Source organism: Rhodnius prolixus, unplaced genomic scaffold (assembly GCF_049639745.1).
Source record: "Rhodnius prolixus isolate KJV_2025 unplaced genomic scaffold, Rpr scaffold_3, whole genome shotgun sequence".
NCBI lineage: Eukaryota > Metazoa > Arthropoda > Insecta > Hemiptera > Reduviidae > Rhodnius > Rhodnius prolixus.
Window position 1 is genome coordinate 628,596 of NW_027411603.1, and position 18,354 is coordinate 646,949.

General features: G+C 27.3%; 1 protein-coding gene across 1 annotated transcript in view; it reads left to right on the forward strand.

Annotated features, from left to right (window-relative positions):
- Positions 1 to 18,354, forward strand: part of LOC141453013 (uncharacterized) — a 90,867-nt gene that overhangs the window by 13,017 nt on the left and 59,496 nt on the right. The window contains exons 20-22 of the mRNA XM_074125694.1: positions 172 to 316; positions 397 to 657; positions 789 to 922. Coding sequence (XP_073981795.1) covers positions 172 to 316; positions 397 to 657; positions 789 to 922 — 540 coding nt within the window. The remainder of the gene's footprint in view (positions 1 to 171; positions 317 to 396; positions 658 to 788; positions 923 to 18,354) is intronic.

Sequence of the window (18,354 nt, forward strand, 5' to 3'; positions counted from 1 at the left end):
AACTACATAACTTTATACAAATTCATTAAAATGCAATGTATTGTAACTAAATGGAAAAAACATGACTGAAATTGGCATTATTCTTTTCTTCCTACTGAATTAATGAATCAGTCACCAAAAACAATTAACAATATTTATAACTATTATTATAATTAGAAATTAATTCATCAGGGTCCTCCGGGATTGCGAGGAGAAAAAGGTCATATAGGACCTACAGGCTTAGTAGGACTACCTGGCTCCAGGGGCTTAACCGGTGCAACTGGAGCGAAAGGCGACAGAGGAGATGTTGGTCCAGTGGGTCCTGAAGGACCTGCAGGTATTATGTAATTTATATTTATAATTAATGAAATAAAGAAAAGAAACGGCTGTTACAAGACTATATAACTGAAATCCTAGGGCGTCCTGGTGAAAGAGGGACGCAAGGTATGATTGGTCCTGTGGGACCGCCGGGAGAACCTGCCGACAAGGGAGAAGCAGGGGCACCAGGGTATCCTGGTGAACCTGGTCCGCCTGGAAGTGCTGGTGATAGAGGACCTCCTGGTCCACAAGGTCTTCAAGGATTTCCTGGCCCACAAGGACTTGTAGGATTACCTGGAGCTAAAGGTGAACGAGGCTTTCATGGTCCTAAAGGAGAACAAGGGAATGCAGGACCACCAGGTAGGTGAATGTCTCTGCTAACATGTAAATGTTTTTAAATGATGTAAAAACATTGAATGATTTATTGCTTGTAAGTAGCATACTGCTATTAATCTTCAAAAGTATTTTACCCTACCCGAAATGTGCTGCAGGATTACCAGGAGAAGTAGGACTTCCTGGCTTGGTTGGTCTGAATGGAGCCAAAGGTGCTCGTGGAGAGCCAGGACCAAAAGGAGATATTGGGCTGATGGGAGCTCCAGGGCGGCCTGGGGATTCGGGCCATCCAGTAAGAATTATTGAGCTTATATTTGCCAATTTTCGATCTTCTAGGCTTCCTTGAATATTTTTACTAATCGTGGTATTAAAACTGTCCGGTAGGATCAACCCTTGTTGATCGTCAAAAAGTGCACGAAAAAGCGTAACGTTGAAAAAAACCCAACTTTGGCAATTTTTTTCTCTTTTTCTATAAAAGATAGAATTCCCAAATTTTCTTTAAAATAAAGGGCCAAACCCTCCTTTATAACTTTAATTCGAGAAAAAAGTTGCCGAAAATGAGCAAAAACGGCTTTTTCAAAAAATGTTCTTGTTCATGTTACCTTTTTTGTAAACTGCGTAGCGCCTAAACGCTTAAACCGATTTTCATGAATGAGGTGTCATTCGATTCAGAATTTTATGTAGATGTGCCTTTTGAGGGTCTCGACGCTGTGCACCGCTGTGACCCTTTATGTTAGGACCCCTCCAAAATTATTATTACTAATTACTCTGTAAAACTTGGCCCTATTTTGATAAAATTTGTTAGGATGATAGGGTTAGGGCTCCCCGACGTAACATTAAAGCGACGATCAGCTCTTCCACTTGTTAAGGGGAAGTATAGCAATCGTTTCAAATTATCGACACGTGAACCAATTTTCAAAGTGTCATTCGAATCGAAAGTTTGTACTTTAAAAGTCTCGACGCTGTGCCTTATTAGGAGCGGAGTTCGACCCACCCAAATAAGGCCCTTTCTAAAACTATTATTACCAATATTTCTATGAACCGAAATCCGATTTTAATAAAATTTAGCACGAAGAAGTAGTTAAAGCTCCTCTATTTCGCTGAGAAGTGCCATCATGCTCTTACACCTACTCAGAGGAAGTTTATTTTTTATTTATTATTTATATTAATTTGTTTATTTGCGAAGCACAAGCCATACAAATGAGTACAGTATTTACAGCAAAAAAGTAAAAAAAAAAAATAATCTAAAAAAAAAAAAGAAATATAAATAGGCAACAAAAACAATTACTTTAAACATGTTGGAAAAAAATAAAATAAAACAGTACACAAAATTAAATTAAAATTAGTTGATATTATTAAAACGAAAGAAATAAACCCACTTCTTAAAAAATAAAAAGAACACTAGGATAAGAACACTTTAAACACTAGGTTTAAAGTTTGTTTCCGTTCTATAAAAAGAAAACATTAACTTCAAATATCTCAAAAACTACTCCATAGATTTGGTTTATATTTCACCCGTTTATAGAGAATACTATTGTCTCTAACTGTGTAAATTTTAATAAAAATCTACCGAGCAGAAAACGAGATATTTAGGTTTAAAGTTTGTTTCCGTTCTATAAAGAGAAAATTTTAACTTCAAATATCTCGAAAACTATTCCATAGATTTGGTTTATATTTTACCTGTTTATAGAGACTACTATTGTCTATAATCGTGTAAATTATAGTATAAATCTGTCGAGCAGAAAACGAGATATTTAGGTTTAAAGTTTGATTCCGTTCTATAAAGAGAAAATTTTAACTTCAAATATCTCGAAAACTACTCGATAGATTTGGTTTATATTTTACCTCTTTATAAATACTACTATTGTCTATATTTATGTAAATTTTAGTAAAAATCTATCGAGCAGAAAACGAGATATATTTTGAAAACTACACGATAAATTTGGTTTATATTTTACCTGTATATGGAGACTTCTATTGTCTATAATTGTGTAAATTTTAGTAAAAATCTATCGAGCGGAAAACAAGAGATTTAGGGTAAAAGTTTGTTTCGTTCTATAAACAGAAAACTTTTAACTTCAAATATCTCGAAAACTACTCGATAGATTTGGTTTATATTTTACCTCTTTATAAAGACTACTATTGTCTATAATTGTGTAAAGTTTAGTAAACATCTATCCAGCAGAAAACGAGATATTTAGGTTTAAAGTTTGTTTCCGTTATATAAAAAGAAAATTTTAACATCAAATATCTCGAAAACTACTTAATAGATTTGGTTTATATTTTACCTGCTTATAGAGGCTACTATTGTCTATAATCGTGTAAATTATAGTATAAATCTATCGACCAGAAAACGAGATATTTAGGTTTACAAGTTTGTTTCCGTTATATAAAGAGAACATTTTAACTTCAAATATCTCGAAAACTACTTGATAGATTTGGTTTATATTTTACCTGCTTATAGAGGCTACTATTGTCTCTAATTGTGTAAATTTTAATAAAAATCTATCGAGCAGAAAACGAGATATTTACATTTAAAGTTTGTTTCCGTTCTATAAAGAGAAAATTTTAACTTCAAATATCTCGAAAACTATTCCATAGATTTGGTTTATATTTTACCTGTTTATAGAGACTACTAATGTCTATAATCGTGTAAATTATAGTATAAATCTGTCGAGCAGAAAACGAGATATTTAGGTTTAAAGTTTGATTCCGTTCTATAAAGAGAAAATTTTAACTTCAAATATCTCGAAAACTACTCGATAGATTTGGTTTATATTTTACCTCTTTATAAATACTACTATTGTCTATATTTATGTAAATTTTAGTAAAAATCTATCGAGCAGAAAACGAGATATATTTTGAAAACTACACGATAAATTTGGTTTATATTTTACCTGTATATGGAGACTTCTATTGTCTATAATTGTGTAAATTTTAGTAAAAATCTATCGAGCGGAAAACAAGATATTTAGGTTTAAAGTTTGTTTCCGTTATATAAAAAGAAAATTTTAACATCAAATATCTCGAAAACTACTCGATAGATTTGGTTTATATTTTACCTGCTTATAGAGGCTACTATTGTCTCTAATTGTGTAAATTTTAATAAAAATCTATCGAGCAGAAAACGAGATATTTACGTTTAAAGTTTCTTTCCGTTCTATAAAGAGAAAATTTTAACTTCAAATATCTCGAAAACTATTCCATAGATTTGGTTTATATTTTACCTGTTTATAGAGACTACTATTGTCTATAATCGTGTAAATTATAGTATAAATCTGTCGAGCAGAAAACGAGATATTTAGGTTTAAAGTTTGATTCCGTTCTATAAAGAGAAAATTTTAACTTCAAATATCTCGAAAACTACACGATAGATTTGGTTTATATTTTACCTCTTTATAAATACTACTATTGTCTATATTTATGTAAATTTTAGTAAAAATCTATCGAGCAGAAAACGAGATATATTTTGAAAACTACACGATAAATTTGGTTTATATTTTACCTGTATATGGAGACTTCTATTGTCTATAATTGTGTAAATTTTAGTAAAAATCTATCGAGCAGAAAACAAGAGATTTAGGGTAAAAGTTTGTTTCGTTCTATAAACAGAAAACTTTTAACTTCAAATATCTCGAAAACTACTCGATAGATTTGGTTTATATTTTACCTCTTTATAAAGACTACTATTGTCTATAATTGTGTAAAGTTTAGTAAACATCTATCCAGCAGAAAACGAGATATTTAGGTTTACAAGTTTGTTTCCGTTATATAAAGAGAACATTTTAACTTCAAATATCTCGAAAACTACTTGATAGATTTGGTTTATATTTTACCTGCTTATAGAGGCTACTATTGTCTCTAATTGTGTAAATTTTAATAAAAATCTATCAAGCAGAAAACGAGATATTTACGTTTAAAGTTTGTTTCCGTTCTATAAAGAGAAAATTTTAACTTCAAATATCTCGAAAACTATTCCATAGATTTGGTTTATATTTTACCTGTTTATAGAGACTACTATTGTCTATAATCGTGTAAATTATAGTATAAATCTGTTGAGCAGAAAACGAGATATTTAGGTTTAAAGTTTGATTCCGTTCTATAAAGAGAAAATTTTAACTTCAAATATCTCGAAAACTACTCGATAGATTTGGTTTATATTTTACCTCTTTATAAATACTACTATTGTCTATATTTATGTAAATTTTAGTAAAAATCTATCGAGCAGAAAACGAGATATATTTTGAAAACTACACGATAAATTTGGTTTATATTTTACCTGTATATGGAGACTTCTATTGTCTATAATTGTGTAAATTTTAGTAAAAATCTATTGAGCGGAAAACAAGATATTTAGGTTTAAAGTTTGTTTCCGTTATATAAAAAGAAAATTTTAACATCAAATATCTCGAAAACTACTCGATAGATTTGGTTTATATTTTACCTGCTTATAGAGGCTACTATTGTCTCTAATTGTGTAAATTTTAATAAAAATCTATCGAGCAGAAAACGAGATATTTACGTTTAAAGTTTGTTTCCGTTCTATAAAGAGAAAATTTTAACTTCAAATATCTCGAAAACTATTCCATAGATTTGGTTTATATTTTACCTGTTTATAGAGACTACTATTGTCTATAATCGTGTAAATTATAGTATAAATCTGTCGAGCAGAAAACGAGATATTTAGGTTTAAAGTTTGATTCCGTTCTATAAAGAGAAAATTTTAACTTCAAATATCTCGAAAACTACTCGATAGATTTGGTTTATATTTTACCTCTTTATAAATACTACTATTGTCTATATTTATGTAAATTTTAGTAAAAATCTATCGAGCAGAAAACGAGATATATTTTGAAAACTACACGATAAATTTGGTTTATATTTTACCTGTATATGGAGACTTCTATTGTCTATAATTGTGTAAATTTTAGTAAAAATCTATCGAGCAGAAAACAAGAGATTTAGGGTAAAAGTTTGTTTCGTTCTATAAACAGAAAACTTTTAACTTCAAATATCTCGAAAACTACTCGATAGATTTGGTTTATATTTTACCTCTTTATAAAGACTACTATTGTCTATAATTGTGTAAAGTTTAGTAAACATCTATCCAGCAGAAAACGAGATATTTAGGTTTACAAGTTTGTTTCCGTTATATAAAGAGAACATTTTAACTTCAAATATCTCGAAAACTACTTGATAGATTTGGTTTATATTTTACCTGTTTATAGAGACTACTATTGTCTATAATCGTGTAAATTATAGTATAAATCTGTTGAGCAGAAAACGAGATATTTAGGTTTAAAGTTTGATTCCGTTCTATAAAGAGAAAATTTTAACTTCAAATATCTCGAAAACTACTCGATAGATTTGGTTTATATTTTACCTCTTTATAAATACTACTATTGTCTATATTTATGTAAATTTTAGTAAAAATCTATCGAGCAGAAAACGAGATATATTTTGAAAACTACACGATAAATTTGGTTTATATTTTACCTGTATATGGAGACTTCTATTGTCTATAATTGTGTAAATTTCAGTAAAAATCTATTGAGCGGAAAACAAGATATTTAGGTTTAAAGTTTGTTTCCGTTATATAAAAAGAAAATTTTAACATCAAATATCTCGAAAACTACTCGATAGATTTGGTTTATATTTTACCTGCTTATAGAGGCTACTATTGTCTCTAATTGTGTAAATTTTAATAAAAATCTATCGAGCAGAAAACGAGATATTTACGTTTAAAGTTTGTTTCCGTTCTATAAAGAGAAAATTTTAACTTCAAATATCTCGAAAACTATTCCATAGATTTGGTTTATATTTTACCTGTTTATAGAGACTACTATTGTCTATAATCGTGTAAATTATAGTATAAATCTGTCGAGCAGAAAACGAGATATTTAGGTTTAAAGTTTGATTCCGTTCTATAAAGAGAAAATTTTAACTTCAAATATCTCGAAAACTACTCGATAGATTTGGTTTATATTTTACCTCTTTATAAATACTACTATTGTCTATATTTATGTAAATTTTAGTAAAAATCTATCGAGCAGAAAACGAGATATATTTTGAAAACTACACGATAAATTTGGTTTATATTTTACCTGTATATGGAGACTTCTATTGTCTATAATTGTGTAAATTTTAGTAAAAATCTATCGAGCAGAAAACAAGAGATTTAGGGTAAAAGTTTGTTTCGTTCTATAAACAGAAAACTTTTAACTTCAAATATCTCGAAAACTACTCGATAGATTTGGTTTATATTTTACCTCTTTATAAAGACTACTATTGTCTATAATTGTGTAAAGTTTAGTAAACATCTATCCAGCAGAAAACGAGATATTTAGGTTTAAAGTTTGTTTCCGTTATATAAAAAGAAAATTTTAACATCAAATATCTCGAAAACTACTTAATAGATTTGGTTTATATTTTACCTGCTTATAGAGGCTACTATTGTCTATAATCGTGTAAATTATAGTATAAATCTATCGACCAGAAAACGAGATATTTAGGTTTACAAGTTTGTTTCCGTTATATAAAGAGAATATTTTAACTTCAAATATCTCGAAAACTACTTGATAGATTTGGTTTATATTCTACCTGCTTATAGAGGCTACTATTGTCTCTAATTGTGTAAATTTTAATAAAAATCTATCGAGCAGAAAACGAGATATTTACGTTTAAAGTTTGTTTCCGTTCTATAAAGAGAAAATTTTAACTTCAAATATCTGGAAAACTATTCCATACATTTGGTTTGTATTATACCTGCTAATAGAGGCTACTATTGTCTATAATCGTTTAAATTATAGTATAAATCTATCGACCAGAAAACGAGATATTTAGGTTTAAAGTTTGTTTCCGTTCTATAAAGAGAAAATTTTAACTTCAAACATCTGGAAAACTATTCCATAGATTTGGTTTGTATTATACCTGCTTATAGAGGCTACTATTGTCTATAATCGGGTAAATTATAGTATAAATCTATCGACCAGAAAACGAGATATTTAGGTTTAAAGTTTGTTTCCGTTCTATAAAGAGAACAATTTAACTTCAAATATCTCGAAAACTACTTAATAGATTTGGTTTAAATTTTACCTGTTTATAGAGATTACTATTGTCTATAATCGTGTAAATTATAGTATAAATCTATCGACCAGAAAACGAGATATTTCGGTTTAAAAGTTTGTTTCCGTTATATAAAGAGAACATTTTAACTTCAAATATATCGAAAACTACTTGATAGATTTGGTTTATATTTTACCTGTTTATAAAGACTACTATTGTCTATAATCGAGTAAATTATAGTATAAATCTGTCAAGCAGAAAACGAGATATTTACGTTTAAAGTTTGTTTCCGTTCTATAAAGAGAAAATTTTAACTTCAAATATCTCGAAAACTGCTCCATAGATTTGGTTTATATTTTACCTGTTTATAGAGACTACTATTGTCTATAATTGTGTAAAGTTTAGTAAACATCTATCCAGCAGAAAACGAGATATTTAGATTTAAAGTTTGTTTCCGTTATATAAAAAGAAAATTTTAACATCAAATATCTCGAAAACTACTTAATAGATTTGGTTTATATTTTACCTGCTTATAGAGGCTACTATTGTCTATAATCGTGTAAATTATAGTATAAATCTATCGACCAGAAAACGAGATATTTAGGTTTACAAGTTTGTTTCCGTTATATAAAGAGAACATTTTAACTTCAAATATCTCGAAAACTACTTGATAGATTTGGTTTATATTTTACCTGCTTATAGAGGCTACTATTGTCTCTATTTGTGTAAATTTTAATAAAAATCTATCGAGCAGAAAACGAGATATTTACGTTTAAAGTTTGTTTCCGTTCTATAAAGAGAAAATTTTAACTTCAAATATCTCGAAAACTATTCCATAGATTTGGTTTATATTTTACCTGTTTATAGAGACTACTAATGTCTATAATCGTGTAAATTATAGTATAAATCTGTCGAGCAGAAAACGAGATATTTAGGTTTAAAGTTTGATTCCGTTCTATAAAGAGAAAATTTTAACTTCAAATATCTCGAAAACTACTCGATAGATTTGGTTTATATTTTACCTCTTTATAAATACTACTATTGTCTATATTTATGTAAATTTTAGTAAAAATCTATCGAGCAGAAAACGAGATATATTTTGAAAACTACACGATAAATTTGGTTTATATTTTACCTGTATATGGAGACTTCTATTGTCTATAATTGTGTAAATTTTAGTAAAAATCTATCGAGATGAAAACAAGATATTTAGGTTTAAAGTTTGTTTCCGTTATATAAAAAGAAAATTTTAACATCAAATATCTCGAAAACTACTCGATAGATTTGGTTTATATTTTACCTGCTTATAGAGGCTACTATTGTCTCTAATTGTGTAAATTTTAATAAAAATCTATCGAGCAGAAAACGAGATATTTACGTTTAAAGTTTGTTTCCGTTCTATAAAGAGAAAATTTTAACTTCAAATATCTCGAAAACTATTCCATAGATTTGGTTTATATTTTACCTGTTTATAGAGACTACTATTGTCTATAATCGTGTAAATTATAGTATAAATCTGTCGAGCAGAAAACGAGATATTTAGGTTTAAAGTTTGATTCCGTTCTATAAAGAGAAAATTTTAACTTCAAATATCTCGAAAACTACTCGATAGATTTGGTTTATATTTTACCTCTTTATAAATACTACTATTGTCTATATTTATGTAAATTTTAGTAAAAATCTATCGAGCAGAAAACGAGATATATTTTGAAAACTACACGATAAATTTGGTTTATATTTTACCTGTATATGGAGACTTCTATTGTCTATAATTGTGTAAATTTTAGTAAAAATCTATCGAGCAGAAAACAAGAGATTTAGGGTAAAAGTTTGTTTCGTTCTATAAACAGAAAACGTTTAACTTCAAATATCTCGAAAACTACTCGATAGATTTGGTTTATATTTTACCTCTTTATAAAGACTACTATTGTCTATAATTGTGTAAAGTTTAGTAAACATCTATCCAGCAGAAAACGAGATATTTAGGTTTAAAGTTTGTTTCCGTTATATAAAAAGAAAATTTTAACATCAAATATCTCGAAAACTACTTAATAGATTTGGTTTATATTTTACCTGCTTATAGAGGCTACTATTGTCTATAATCGTGTAAATTATAGTATAAATCTATCGACCAGAAAACGAGATATTTAGGTTTACAAGTTTGTTTCCGTTCTATAAAGAGAAAATTTTAACTTCAAATATCTCGAAAACTACTCAATAGATTTGGTTTATATTTTACCTCTTTATAAATACTACTATTGTCTATATTTATGTAAATTTTAGTAAAAATCTATCGAGCAGAAAACGAGATATATTTTGAAAACTACACGATAAATTTGGTTTATATTTTACCTGTATATGGAGACTTCTATTGTCTATAATTGTGTAAATTTTAGTAAAAATCTATTGAGCGGAAAACAAGATATTTAGGTTTAAAGTTTGTTTCCGTTATATAAAAAGAAAATTTTAACATCAAATATCTCGAAAACTACTCGATAGATTTGGTTTATATTTTACCTGCTTATAGAGGCTACTATTGTCTCTAATTGTGTAAATTTTAATAAAAATCTATTGAGCAGAAAACGAGATATTTACGTTTAAAGTTTGTTTCCGTTCTATAAAGAGAAAATTTTAACTTCAAATATCTCGAAAACTATTCCATAGATTTGGTTTATATTTTACCTGTTTATAGAGACTACTATTGTCTATAATCGTGTAAATTATAGTATAAATCTGTCGAGCAGAAAACGAGATATTTAGGCTTAAAGTTTGATTCCGTTCTATAAAGAGAAAATTTTAACTTCAAATATCTCGAAAACTACTCGATAGATTCGGTTTATATTTTACCTCTTTATAAATACTACTATTGTCTATATTTATGTAAATTTTAGTAAAAATCTATCGAGCAGAAAACGAGATATATTTTGAAAACTACACGATAAATTTGGTTTATATTTTACCTGTATATGGAGACTTCTATTGTCTATAATTGTGTAAATTTTAGTAAAAATCTATCGAGCAGAAAACAAGAGATTTAGGGTAAAAGTTTGTTTCGTTCTATAAACAGAAAACTTTTAACTTCAAATATCTCGAAAACTACTCGATAGATTTGGTTTATATTTTACCTCTTTATAAAGACTACTATTGTCTATAATTGTGTAAAGTTTAGTAAACATCTATCCAGCAGAAAACGAGATATTTAGGTTTAAAGTTTGTTTCCGCTATATAAAAAGAAAATTTTAACATCAAATATCTCGAAAACTACACGATAAATTTGGTTTATATTTTACCTGCTTATAGAGGCTACTATTGTCTATAATCGTGTAAATTATAGTATAAATCTATCGACCAGAAAACGAGATATTTAGGTTTACAAGTTTGTTTCCGTTATATAAAGAGAACATTTTAACTTCAAATATCTCGAAAACTACTTGATAGATTTGGTTTATATTTTACCTGCTTATAGAGGCTACTATTGTCTCTAATTGTGTAAATTTTAATAAAAATCTATCGAGCAGAAAACGAGATATTTACATTTAAAGTTTGTTTCCGTTCTATAAAGAGAAAATTTTAACTTCAAATATCTCGAAAACTATTCCATAGATTTGGTTTATATTTTACCTGTTTATAGAGACTACTATTGTCTATAATCGTGTAAATTATAGTATAAATCTGTCGAGCAGAAAACGAGATATTTAGGTTTAAAGTTTGATTCCGTTCTATAAAGAGAAAATTTTAACTTCAAATATCTCGAAAACTACTCGATAGATTTAGTTTATATTTTACCTCTTTATAAATACTACTATTGTCTATATTTATGTAAATTTTAGTAAAAATCTATCTATGCAGAAAACGAGATATATTTTGAAAACTACACGATAAATTTGGTTTATATTTTACCTGTATATGGAGACTTCTATTGTCTATAATTGTGTAAATTTTAGTAAAAATCTATCGAGCGGAAAACAAGATATTTAGGTTTAAAGTTTGTTTCCGTTATATAAAAAGAAAATTTTAACATCAAATATCTCGAAAACTACTCGATAGATTTGGTTTATATTTTACCTGCTTATAGAGGCTACTATTGTCTCTAATTGTGTAAATTTTAATAAAAATCTATCGAGCAGAAAACGAGATATTTACGTTTAAAGTTTGTTTCCGTTCTATAAAGAGAAAATTTTAACTTCAAATATCTCGAAAACTACTCGATAGATTTGGTTTATATTTTACCTGTTTATAAAGACTACTATTGTCTATGATCGAGTAAATTATAGTATAAATCTGTCAAGGAGAAAACGAGATATATACGTTTAAAGTTTGTTTCCGTTCTATAAAGAGAAAATTTTAAATTCAAATATCTGGAAAACTATTCCATAGATTTGGTTTGTATTATACCTGCTTATAGAGGCTACTATTGTCTATAATCGTGTAAATTATAGTATAAATCTATCGAGCAGAAAACGAGATATTTACGTTTAAAGTTTGTTTCCGTTCTATAAAGAGAAAATTTTAACTTCAAATATCTGGAAAACTATTCCATAGATTTGGTTTGTATTATACCTGCTTATAGAGGCTACTATTGTCTATAATCGGGTAAATTATAGTATAAATCTATCGACCAGAAAACGAGATATTTAGGTTTAAAGTTTGTTTCCGTTCTATAAAGAGAACATTTTAACTTCAAATATCTCGAAAACTACTTAATAGATTTGGTTTAAATTTTACCTGTTTATAGAGATTACTATTGTCTATAATCGTGTAAATTATAGTATAAATCTATCGACCAGAAAACGAGATATTTCGGTTTAAAAGTTTGTTTCCGTTATATAAAGAGAACATTTTAACTTCAAATATATCGAAAATTACTTGATAGATTTGGTTTATATTTTACCTGTTTATAAAGACTACTATTGTCTATAATCGAGTAAATTATAGTATAAATCTGTCAAGCAGAAAACGAGATATTTACGTTTAAAGTTTGTTTCCGTTCTATAAAGAGAAAATTTTAACTTCAAATATCTCGAAAACTACTCCATAGATTTGGTTTATATTTTACCTGTTTATGGACACTTCTATTGTTTATAATTGAGTAAATTGTAGTAAAAATCTATCGAGCGGAAAACGAGATATTTAGGTTTAAAAGTTAGTTTCCGTTCTATAAAGAGAACATTTTAACTTCAAATATCTCGAAAACTACTCGATAGATTTGGTTTATATTTTACTTCTTTATAAATACTACTATTGTCTATATTTATGTAAATTTTAGTAAAAATCTATCGAGCAGAAAACGAGATATATTTTGAAAACTACACGATAAATTTGGTTTATATTTTACCTGTATATGGAGACTTCTATTGTCTATAATTGTGTAAATTTTAGTAAAAATCTATCGAGCGGAAAACAAGATATTTAGGTTTAAAGTTTGTTTCCGTTATATAAAAAGAAAATTTTAACATCAAATATCTCGAAAACTACTCGATAGATTTGGTTTATATTTTACCTGCTTATAGAGGCTACTATTGTCTCTAATTGTGTAAATTTTAATAAAAATCTATCGAGCAGAAAACGAGATATTTACGTTTAAAGTTTGTTTCCGTTCTATAAAGAGAAAATTTTAACTTCAAATATCTCGAAAACTATTCCATAGATTTGGTTTATATTTTACCTGTTTATAGAGACTACTATTGTCTATAATCGTGTAAATTATAGTATAAATCTGTCGAGCAGAAAACGAGATATTTAGGTTTAAAGTTTGATTCCGTTCTATAAAGAGAAAATTTTAACTTCAAATATCTCGAAAACTACTCGATAGATTTAGTTTATATTTTACCTCTTTATAAATACTACTATTGTCTATATTTATGTAAATTTTAGTAAAAATCTATCTATGCAGAAAACGAGATATATTTTGAAAACTACACGATAAATTTGGTTTATATTTTACCTGTATATGGAGACTTCTATTGTCTATAATTGTGTAAATTTTAGTAAAAATCTATCGAGCGGAAAACAAGATATTTAGGTTTAAAGTTTGTTTCCGTTATATAAAAAGAAAATTTTAACATCAAATATCTCGAAAACTACTCGATAGATTTGGTTTATATTTTACCTGCTTATAGAGGCTACTATTGTCTCTAATTGTGTAAATTTTAATAAAAATCTATCGAGCAGAAAACGAGATATTTACGTTTAAAGTTTGTTTCCGTTCTATAAAGAGAAAATTTTAACTTCAAATATCTCGAAAACTATTCCATAGATTTCGTTTATATTTTACCTGTTTATAGAGACTACTATTGTCTATAATCGTGTAAATTATAGTATAAATCTGTCGAGCAGAAAACGAGATATTTAGGTTTAAAGTTTGATTCCGTTCTATAAAGAGAAAATTTTAACTTCAAATATCTCGAAAACTACTCGATAGATTTGGTTTATATTTTACCTCTTTATAAATACTACTATTGTCTATATTTATGTAAATTTTAGTAAAAATCTATCGAGCAGAAAACGAGATATATTTTGAAAACTACACGATAAATTTGGTTTATATTTTACCTGTATATGGAGACTTCTATTGTCTATAATTGTGTAAATTTTAGTAAAAATCTATCGAGCAGAAAACAAGAGATTTAGGGTAAAAGTTTGTTTCGTTCTATAAACAGAAAACGTTTAACTTCAAATATCTCGAAAACTACTCGATAGATTTGGTTTATATTTTACCTCTTTATAAAGACTACTATTGTCTATAATTGTGTAAAGTTTAGTAAACATCTATCCAGCAGAAAACGAGATATTTAGGTTTAAAATTTGATTCCGTTCTATAAAGAGAAAATTTTAACTTCAAATATCTCGAAAACTACTCAATAGATTTGGTTTATATTTTACCTCTTTATAAATACTACTATTGTCTATATTTATGTAAATTTTAGTAAAAATCTATCGAGCAGAAAACGAGATATATTTTGAAAACTACACGATAAATTTGGTTTATATTTTACCTGTATATGGAGACTTCTATTGTCTATAATTGTGTAAATTTTAGTAAAAATCTATTGAGCGGAAAACAAGATATTTAGGTTTAAAGTTTGTTTCCGTTATATAAAAAGAAAATTTTAACATCAAATATCTCGAAAACTACTCGATAGATTTGGTTTATATTTTACCTGCTTATAGAGGCTACTATTGTCTCTAATTGTGTAAATTTTAATAAAAATCTATCGAGCAGAAAACGAGATATTTACGTTTAAAGTTTGTTTCCGTTCTATAAAGAGAAAATTTTAACTTCAAATATCTCGAAAACTATTCCATAGATTTGGTTTATATTTTACCTGTTTATAGAGACTACTATTGTCTATAATCGTGTAAATTATAGTATAAATCTGTCGAGCAGAAAACGAGATATTTAGGTTTAAAGTTTGATTCCGTTCTATAAAGAGAAAATTTTAACTTCAAATATCTCGAAAACTACTCGATAGATTTGGTTTATATTTTACACCTTTATAAATACTACTATTGTCTATATTTATGTAAATTTTAGTAAAAATCTATCGAGCAGAAAACGAGATATATTTTGAAAACTACACGATAAATTTGGTTTATATTTTACCTGTATATGGAGACTTCTATTGTCTATAATTGAGTAAATTTTAGTAAAAATCTATCGAGCAGAAAACAAGAGATTTAGGGTAAAAGTTTGTTTCGTTCTATAAACAGAAAACTTTTAACTTCAAATATCTCGAAAACTACTCGAAAGATTTGGTTTATATTTTACCTCTTTATAAAGACTACTATTGTCTATAATTGTGTAAAGTTTAGTAAACATCTATCCAGCAGAAAACGAGATATTTAGGTTTAAAGTTTGTTTCCGTTATATAAAAAGAAAATTTTAACATCAAATATCTCGAAAACTACTTAATAGATTTGGTTTATATTTTACCTGCTTATAGAGGCTACTATTGTCTATAATCGTGTAAATTATAGTATAAATCTATCGACCAGAAAACGAGATATTTAGGTTTACAAGTTTGTTTCCGTTATATAAAGAGAACATTTTAACTTCAAATATCTCGAAAACTACTTGATAGATTTGGTTTATATTTTACCTGCTTATAGAGGCTACTATTGTCTCTAATTGTGTAAATTTTTATAAAAATCTATCGAGCAGAAAACGAGATATTTACGTTTAAAGTTTGTTTCCGTTCTATAAAGAGAAAATTTTAACTTCAAATATCTGGAAAACTATTCCATAGATTTGGTTTGTATTATACCTGCTTATAGAGGCTACTATTGTCTATAATCGTGTAAATTATAGTATAAATCTATCGACCAGAAAACGAGATATTTAGGTTTAAAGTTTGTTTCCGTTCTATAAAGAGAAAATTTTAACTTCAAACATCTGGAAAACTATTCCATAGATTTGGTTTGTATTATACCTGCTTATAGAGGCTACTATTGTCTATAATCGGGTAAATTATAGTATAAATCTATCGACCAGAAAACGAGATATTTAGGTTTAAAGTTTGTTTCCGTTCTATAAAGAGAACATTTTAACTTCAAATATCTCGAAAACTACTTAATAGATTTGGTTTATATTTTACCTGCTTATAGAGGCTACTATTGTCTATAATCGTGTAAATTATAGTATAAATCTATCGACCAGAAAACGAGATATTTAGGTTTACAAGTTTGTTTCCGTTATATAAAGAGAACATTTTAACTTCAAATATCTCGAAAACTACTTGATAGATTTGGTTTATATTTTACCTGCTTATAGAGGCTACTATTGTCTCTAATTGTGTAAATTTTAATAAAAATCTATCGAGCAGAAAACGAGATATTTACGTTTAAAGTTTGTTTCCGTTCTATAAAGAGAAAATTTTAACTTCAAATATCTGGAAAACTATTCCATAGATTTGGTTTGTATTATACCTGCTTATAGAGGCTACTATTGTCTATAATCGTGTAAATTATAGTATAAATCTATCGACCAGAAAACGAGATATTTAGGTTTAAAGTTTGTTTCCGTTCTATAAAGAGAAAATTTTAACTTCAAACATCTGGAAAACTATTCCATAGATTTGGTTTGTATTATACCTGCTTATAGAGGCTACTATTGTCTATAATCGGGTAAATTATAGTATAAATCTATCGACCAGAAAACGAGATATTTAGGTTTAAAGTTTGTTTCCGTTCTATAAAGAGAACATTTTAACTTCAAATATCTCGAAAACTACTTAATAGATTTGGTTTAAATTTTACCTGTTTATAGAGATTACTATTGTCTATAATCGTGTAAATTATAGTATAAATCTATCGACCAGAAAACGAGATATTTCGGTTTAAAAGTTTGTTTCCGTTATATAAAGAGAACATTTTAACTTCAAATATCTCGAAAACTACTCGATAGATTTGGTTTATATTTTACCTCTTTATAAATACTACTATTGTCTATATTTATGTAAATTTTAGTAAAAATCTATCGAGCAGAAAACGAGATATATTTTGAAAACTACACGATAAATTTGGTTTATATTTTACCTGTATATGGAGACTTCTATTGTCTATAATTGTGTAAATTTTAGTAAAAATCTATCGAGCGGAAAACAAGATATTTAGGTTTAAAGTTTGTTTCCGTTATATAAAATGAAAATTTTAACATCAAATATCTCGAAAACTACTCGATAGATTTGGTTTATATTTTACCTGCTTATAGAGGCTACTATTGTCTCTAATTGTGTAAATTTTAATAAAAATCTATCGAGCAGAAAACGAGATATTTACGTTTAAAGTTTGTTTCCGTTCTATAAAGAGAAAATTTTAACTTCAAATATCTCGAAAACTATTCCATAGATTTGGTTTATATTTTACCTGTTTATAGAGACTACTATTGTCTATAATCGTGTAAATTATAGTATAAATCTGTCGAGCAGAAAACGAGATATTTAGGTTTAAAGTTTGATTCCGTTCTATAAAGAGAAAATTTAACTTCAAATATCTCGAAAACTACTCGATAGATTTGGTTTATATTTTACCTCTTTATAAATACTACTATTGTCTATATTTATGTAAATTTTAGTAAAAATCTATCGAGCAGAAAACGAGATATATTTTGAAAACTACACGATAAATTTGGTTTATATTTTACCTGTATATGGAGACTTCTATTGTCTATAATTGAGTAAATTTTAGTAAAAATCTATCGAGCAGAAAACAAGAGATTTAGGGTAAAAGTTTGTTTCGTTCTATAAACAGAAAACTTTTAACTTCAAATATCTCGAAAACTACTCGAAAGATTTGGTTTATATTTTACCTCTTTATAAAGACTACTATTGTCTATAATTGTGTAAAGTTTAGTAAACATCTATCCAGCAGAAAACGAGATATTTAGGTATAAAGTTTGTTTCCGTTATATAAAAAGAAAATTTTAACATCAAATATCTCGAAAACTACTTAATAGATTTGGTTTATATTTTACCTGCTTATAGAGGCTACTATTGTCTATAATCGTGTAAATTATAGTATAAATCTATCGACCAGAAAACGAGATATTTAGGTTTACAAGTTTGTTTCCGTTATATAAAGAGAACATTTTAACTTCAAATATCTCGAAAACTACTTGATAGATTTGGTTTATATTTTACCTGCTTATAGAGGCTACTATTG